The following is a 7,857-nucleotide window of genomic DNA, read 5'->3' on the forward strand; positions in this document are numbered from 1 at the left end:
GTCATATCAAGGTCAAAAGCACTTTCATCTTACTTTTAGCGTTACCCGGAAACTACGACGTGGACGTAGTAAGTTCTGTTTCCTTTAGGGTGCTTGATTATCGTGAGTCCCCTTGTCTCTCACGTCGGGGTGCTTGATTATCGTGAGTCCCCTTGCCTCTCACGTCGGGGTGCTTGATTATCTTGAGTCCCCTTGCCTCTCACTGACACTGTAATTTAAATGAATTACCCACGGAGTAATTGTTCAAAATTACCTCCGTTGGCTTCGAGGCATAACTGCAATCTGTTTTGAAAACTATCCACAGTTCTAAGCAGGGTAGCTCTAGGAATGGCTGCACAAGCTCAATGAATGCGGTCCATAAAATCATCTCTTGTGGTTGGTCGTTCAGCAAAAACATTTTTCAAGTATCCCCATAAAAAGAAATCAGGCGACGTCAGATCTGGTGAGTAAGGAGGCCATTCAACTGAACCCCTTCGTCCAATCCATCTGTCATTGTAAGTGGCATTTAAAAAGGCACGTACAATGAGTGCATAATGCGGTGCAGCACCATCTTGTTGAAGCCACATTCTTGCTCTTGTTGCTAAGTCAACATCTTCTAATAAGCCTGGTAAGTGATCTCTTAGCAACGATAAGTAACTGTGTCTATCAATGTTCTCTTCAAAAAAATAAGGTCCAATCAAATAACCATTTACAATGCCGCACCACACCATAATACTCCATCGATTTTGATGATCTATTGGCCTATACCAGTAGGGATTAACATCTGACCAATAATGGCAGTTGTGTCTATTAAGTTGTCCGTTACTACAAAATGTAGCCTCATCTGAGAAAAACACATACCTAAAAAAATTAGGATCATTGTGTAACATTTGTAAAGCCCACTGGCAAAAAGCAATACGCATCAGATGATGATTAGGCTGTAAAGCTTGCGTAAGAGTGATGTGGAAAGAATAATTTAGAGCTCTTAAAATTCTAACAACAGTTCTTTGTGGTATACCTATTTCCCTTTCAATCTGGCGAGTACTAACATGAGGATTAAGGTGAACTATTGCTAAAATAGTTACAGCTCGCGCATCATTTTCGTCATATTCATGATGTTGACGTTGACGAACAAGATGTCCATTGCGAGCTCTTTGGACTAAACTACGTATTGTCATATCAGTTGCATGTCGCCTTTCAGGAAAACGTTGAGCATAAAGCCTTGATGCTGCATTGTAATTGCTATGACACCTCCCTAAAACTAATATAATATCGACAATCTCATTAGGACTATAATCAGCCATTCTAGAAAGGTAACTTGTGAATGTAATTACCTACATACAATGTTTGGAATTTTTAAATTTAAGCAACTTTAAATACTAAATTCTTCAATTATGCAGAAGTGCAGAAGAGTAAGAAAGAAAAGGAATAAAACTCTGTTATAACAATAATTATAAATCAAACGTAATTGAGTCAAACTTAAATCAAACGTAATTGTTTAGTTTTTTTCAATCGTTGATTATTAGCATTATGCAATATCTGTACTTGGCGGGTAGACGCCTTATGTCTAAATGGAAATCCATTTCTACTACGGGAGCAGCGGACGTAAGGTGCGCATAGCTGGGAGCTCTGCGACGGCATCTGGCGGTGATAAGCCTAACTACTTCCTCTGCTTACAGCGCAAACCTGGCAAACCAAGAGCTAAAAAATCCCTATGCTCATGTAAAAAGTGCCATTGTTTAAGAGCCCATTGTCAAAAAACAGGTTCTGCGGTCAAAAATAGAGTTTACTAATAAAAAAATGCGTTATGAGCCTCAAACAACCTTGAAAATTGACCTCAAGGTCAAGCTAGTCAAAGTGATTTACACTTTTACAATTCATTGACTTTTTTCAAGCATTATGCACATTTGTGCTACCCAGAAAACCACGTCATTTCAGAAAAAGTACACCAGATCGGTTTTCAGGCATTTGACCTTTATTTTTTACCTTTCCAAGGTCGCAAAAACAATTTTTTCATAAGTCAAGTTTGATGTAAAATTTTCCGCTCTTTCGAAATCCACAGTCAAAAATAGGGTGTCCCATTTAAAAAAACCATCGTGACCTTGAAATAACCTTCAAAATTGACCTCAAGGTCAAAACCAATAGTACAATTATATGACCCCCTCTGCCCTGGTCAACTTTTATCTAAACCATTTTTTTGTAGATACCGTAATTTGGAAGATATTCGAGTCCATAGATTAAAATGACTCACCCTGTATATTGTTATGTAAAATCTAAGAATAAAAAAACAATACATTTTATACACTTACAATATTAAATCATGATGAAATAAGTTAATTTAAGAAAAGAAGAAAAATCTACGTAGTACATAAGACAAATTAGATCATGGCAACGTCGCATTTTTACGAATAGACGAATACGGTGACAGGCGCAAGCACCGAAGCACCGCTGTCAAAATATTATGTGCTACCGAAATCTTCCCAATATCAGAATCATCCCTAGGTATAAGCATTTTCAACCGTTTGACGCATGGTCATTGAACAATATATTTATATTTTCAATGACGCATGGTCATTGAAAGTGCAACGTTGCCATATTTACTAGACATCGTCAATTCTCGAGAGAATGTATAAAATCAAGATTTTTTATTAACTCGAACTTTACTATACGATGAATATTTGCTGTCTTATTACACATGCTTCTTCATAAATTCAACTACATAAGACTCGTTTTTCATTAACTTCTTGAATACGATTTCGATGCTAATATGAAAATCCGTGTCATATCACGGCGAAAATGGCTACACTACAATGGTAAATATAAAAAAATCGGCGAAGTTTGATCGGTTATACCTCAAGAACGAGATGGTAAATCGAACTCAAATTTTACAGGCATATATATTAATACCTAAATTACTTGAAACGAAAGTTTCAAGACATTCTTGAATAATGTGTTTTAGGGTCTATAACTACCCCCTCTCTCCCCCCCCCCTCCCCCCAATTTTGACATATATACCATTTTGACATATATAACATTTAATAACATCAGATTCCTGTATTAATTTTTATACAAAACTAAATATAATATGAGCGTCAATATACATCCCATTTATAGGTCCTGCAATGCTTGCCGTGTCCTGTGTGCAAGAACCATTATTTTTCATCATAGTCTCCTTTAGGAACTTGCTTTCAAAAAGTATTTTATTAGTGTTCATTAAAACGGGGATAAAATTTCTCATAATGCTGCATGTTTTATTCCATCTTGGTTTTCAAACATGAGAAACTAAATTCCACCACGTCTGATGGCGATCCCATACTGCTCACGACTAAGTGATGAAAAATATCAAAATAACGGAAAGATATTTTTTTCATGTTGTTTTATCGATAATATGAGAAGATTTCTTTTAGCCCGGATCCTCATACGAGCAACAGTGTTCTGACACCGAACGCTGTTGATGAAAAGCCGATTGGGTAAAATTTACTTCCATCACCCGTTTTTCATCGATCAGCGTTCGGTGTTAAAGCGCTGTTGTCCGTATGAGGAATGGGGATCCGGGCTTAGTTGACTTTTCGCTTTGCCAAAGAGATATCCATAGAAAGATGCCTTTTTAAAATTGTCTTTTCGACGAAATAAAAACCATCTTACGGATATCTTTTTTGTTTTGTTAAAAAGACAACCTAAAAACGATATCTTTTCGTAATTTTTTTTAGATATCTTGTCGCTTTGTCGAACAACTTAAAAGGATATCTTTTGTGTCTGGGAGAATTTACAAGAAATCCATCAAGTTGAGACATCAAGTCTATTCTTTTTAGCTAAAATTCTTGCGTGGTTCAACTTTTTTCCTTTTTTCTCTACATTGGAAAGAAAAAGAGAAAAAATGAAATGTCGGAAAAGTTCAGCTAAAAAGAATAGGCCTATAATTTAATACACATGTACCTGACAAATGTTTAAAATTGATTTTTTTTCAAAACAAAGCTTCATATAAAAATATTTTATTCTACATTTTAGACTTATTTTTAATGTGGAATCATTCCCTTCCCGGTTGTACCATCAATTTACGAATATACTATGTTTATAATATTAAAAATTTAAGGGAATACTAAAGTCGTCTGTATTACCGACTAAATCGTATAATTTTTGTATAAAAATTACTTTTTCCTCTCTTACTGTTTAAAAAATCCTTTTCCAGGATTAAAGTATACACATTAATACGTGTCTGTGAGGTGGAATCTATGTTGAGAATAACAAAAAATTTCGAAATTGAGATCTTTAGTTTCTTCATATTTCTTAATCCAATATGGCGCTCCAGAGTTGTCACATCATGACATTTGCTTTATATAAAAGCTGTGCAATCTGTATTTACAAAATAGTAGCCCAGAGACTAGTAGTTTGTATGAAAAAACAGCGTGGAGTTCTTAAAATTAGACTTAGACGTCTAATTAAAACGTAATTGTTACACAAAAATTTATGTGTATGTGTGGCATGCGTGAGTGAGATATTAGCCAGTATTTATAGTCGGTTCTTATTTTAACACCATCTTAAGTAATGTCTTAAGATGTCAGTACGGCCCCCTAATTGGCTTATGAAATCTTAAGACTGTATTTAAGACAACCTCAAATATAAGAATTGACTATGAATACCAATCATAGATGTAGTGATGTGTCAATGACAGGTCAATTGTCTGTGTGTAAGTGCTTTTTACAATACGACTAATCCCCCTCCCCCCTCTCTCTCCCTCCCTCCCCCTCCCTTCCTCCTTCTCTGTGTGTGCGTGTGTGTTTTTAGGATCCCCTTAAAATATAATAATTTAAAACTAAGGCCCTGAAATAGTGAAATTTAGTAAAAAGGAAATAAAAAGTTGTAGGCTGGTATTAATAGTCGGTTCTTATTTTAAGACCGTCTTAAGTAATGTCTTAAGTCGCTAATGCAGCCCTTTGATTGGTTCATGGCATCTTAAGACTGTATTTAAGACGGTCTTAAATATAAGATCCGACTAGGAATACCGGCCTTAGTGACAGTAATAGTAGTAGTAGTCCAATTCAATGACACTATAATAAAACACTATAATATGCAGCAAATACGCATAAAATATACAAAACTATTTAATGTTTTTATACAGAGGCAAGATCACTTAAACACACTTATAGTATTTATTATATAATTAATAACAATATATTTATAATAATTATATCAAGAAAAGCATTAAAAAAAAATTCTCAAAAATGTTTTTCTTATCATTAAAGAAACTCTAAATATGTTTGACTTTTCAACAAAAATTAAACACAGTACAATTATAAATATTAAAAGTTGTTCATTTATCCATATTTTCAATTTTTACACTTGTCACATACAAAAACTTGCTTACAAGAAAAAATATAACATAACAATAGAAAAATAAATAACATTTCTCAAAATAAAAATGTATTATTATTAAAAAAAATCATGTGATAAAGGTTTTATTCTTATGAAAGCTGCATATATTTAAATTAGGTTTAAACAGGAATAATTCTTTCATTAATCTTGTTTAAAATATTAATATTGTTTTCATACTATCATAAACAAAATCCTGTAATTTTACAATCTATATTAACAGAACCATAACTTTATCTAAAAATTGATTTTAGACTTCGTTTACTAATAAAAAGATAAGCCAGAAAAAATGAACTAATGTTCAAACGCTGTCTCAGTGGTTATTCAATTGCACAATTTATCATATTAATACATATTATCACAATTTCGAATACTATTTTTAATTAATTATTATAAGAACAAAGGACTTAATACAAATAATATCAAGTTTTAAATAATTTTCTTTTTATATTTGACTCTTAAGTACACTCTTGATATTACTATTTTCAATGTTACTATACATATAGATAGGATTTGAAAATCTACTATAGGAACGCTTATATTTTGTATCACTCACCTTTCCAATCCCGAAATATGTCACAAGTGTAAGACATGGTGCCGCAAGAGAAAAAATTAATAAATGTCTGCTTATCCTTTTTTTATCTACGCCTTCATGAAGAAGAAATGATACAAGTCCAAATGCAGCTGGTGCCTAAAAGAAAAATTAAAATGTTTTAATAATAAATGACAAAATAACATAATTATATTAAGTTCTTATTAACTGTCAATTGTTATAAGATTGTATGATTAAAAATTTTACTTTGTGCAACATTATTGCCAAAAAAACTATCATTTCAACATCAGCTTGAGATGTAGTAGCAGCAGCTCCTAATGCAACTCCATCAACTGCTGCATGTACTACAAGACCTAAAGTTGCTGTAACACTTTTTTGTCTTCCATCACTTTTTTTTGCTGAACATTGATCAATCAAAAGCATAAATACAAAACCAAGCACTAAACTAATTCCAATTAAAGAATGTAAATCACCTGTAAAAATAGAATTATTTAAAAATATAAATTTAAATATATAAAAATATGATTATATATAAACTAATTTAAGAAAACATTAATAATAAATATAATAAATATAATAAATTACCATGTAATTGTTTTTCATTAGTAATTTCGCCAGTAAATAAAGCTCTTATACCTTCAGGTATAATCACTGCTAATGCAGTTCCAACAAGAAGACCTGCTCCTAATACTGATACTAATTGTAATTTATCCTATAGAAAATAAATATGTATACTATATAACCATATAGTATGTTTTGATATATTTCAAAATCTAATATGTAGAATACAAAAACTATTTATTATAAAAAATTATCTTACTTCAGACAAACTCATGACTAATGGTAATGATCCAGCCAAACAAGAGCCAACCAGCATAACAAGAGTAAGTATCCATAACATTGCTCCTTTTTCCATTATTTTCTCTTAATAACGAAAGGAACTATTAATTCCCAATATTACATTATTAAATAATTAAACACAAGTGTAAAGCAACAAGAATGGTTAACTGCATGTTAAACATAAATCATAAACATTCTCTTCAACTGATCTATTCCACTTATATATCATATGTATATATGTAACAATTTTATAATAAATAAAAATATACATATAAAACAACATCAATGATTTCTTCTGCTCTAAATTCTGTTTCCAAACAGACCCAATTCAATAATTTCCAATGATTGATACACGTGAGCATTACTAAAACCAAGTCATACAATTGTTAGAAAGGAGACATGCATGGTGGAAAGATTACATAGGGTGCTTTCCAATTGCAATATCTCGAGACACTTGGGACTCTATTATCTTGAAAAGAAACGTATACGAAAGTCTAGGGAAATACTATAGTATACGTAACGTATACTGTAGCATTTCCCTAGACTTTCGTATGCGTTCATTTTAAGAATAGAGCTCTTGAAAAGAAACGTATACGTAAGTCTAGGGAAATGCTACAGTATACGTTACATATACTATAGTATTTTTCTAGATTTTCGTATACGTTTCTTTTCAAGAATAGAGCCCCTGGGGCCCTATTCTGTAACTGTCTTTACACGCCTACCGACAGTTGTCGGTGTCGTTGCGCAGATATTTTATATAATAAAAAAGCTGCGCAACGATACCGACAAATGTCGCTAGGCGTGTAAAACAGTTACAGAATAGGGGCCTGGGGCTCTATTCTTGAAAAGAAACGTATGCGAAAGTCTAGGGAAATCCTACAGTATACGTTACGTGTACTATAGTATTTCCCTAGACTTTCGTATACGTTTTTTTGCAAAAATAGAGCCCCAGGAGCTGTATTCTTGAAAATAAACGTATACGAAAGTCTAGGGAAATACTATAGTATACGTAACGTATACTGTAGTATTTCCCTAGATTTTCGTATACGTTTCTTTTCAAAAATAGAGCCCCTGGTCTATTTTCTGTTCCTGCACTAGACTGTTCTAGAACTCTC

At 32.7% G+C, this 7,857-nt stretch overlaps 1 protein-coding gene across 2 annotated transcripts in view; it reads right to left on the bottom strand.

Moving 5' to 3' along the window:
• Window positions 1–6,917, bottom strand: part of Zip102B (Zinc/iron regulated transporter-related protein 102B) — an 18,841-nt gene extending 11,924 nt beyond the window's left edge. Inside the window, exons 1-4 of one of the 2 annotated variants that reach the window (XM_018521317.1) lie at window positions 6,723–6,917; window positions 6,488–6,614; window positions 6,149–6,375; window positions 5,906–6,040 (exon numbers count right to left, since the gene is read on the bottom strand). In XM_018521317.1, the coding sequence (XP_018376819.1) occupies window positions 5,906–6,040; window positions 6,149–6,375; window positions 6,488–6,614; window positions 6,723–6,818 (585 nt within the window). In that variant the 5' untranslated portion in view covers window positions 6,819–6,917. The remainder of the gene's footprint in view (window positions 1–5,905; window positions 6,041–6,148; window positions 6,376–6,487; window positions 6,615–6,722) is intronic. The other variant, XM_018521318.1, reaches the window with a different exon arrangement.
• Window positions 6,918–7,857: the final 940 nt, after the last annotated feature.

This window comes from Trachymyrmex cornetzi, unplaced genomic scaffold (assembly GCF_001594075.2).
Source record: "Trachymyrmex cornetzi isolate Tcor2-1 unplaced genomic scaffold, Tcor1.1 scaffold983, whole genome shotgun sequence".
In the NCBI taxonomy this organism is placed as follows: Eukaryota; Metazoa; Arthropoda; class Insecta; order Hymenoptera; family Formicidae; genus Trachymyrmex; species Trachymyrmex cornetzi.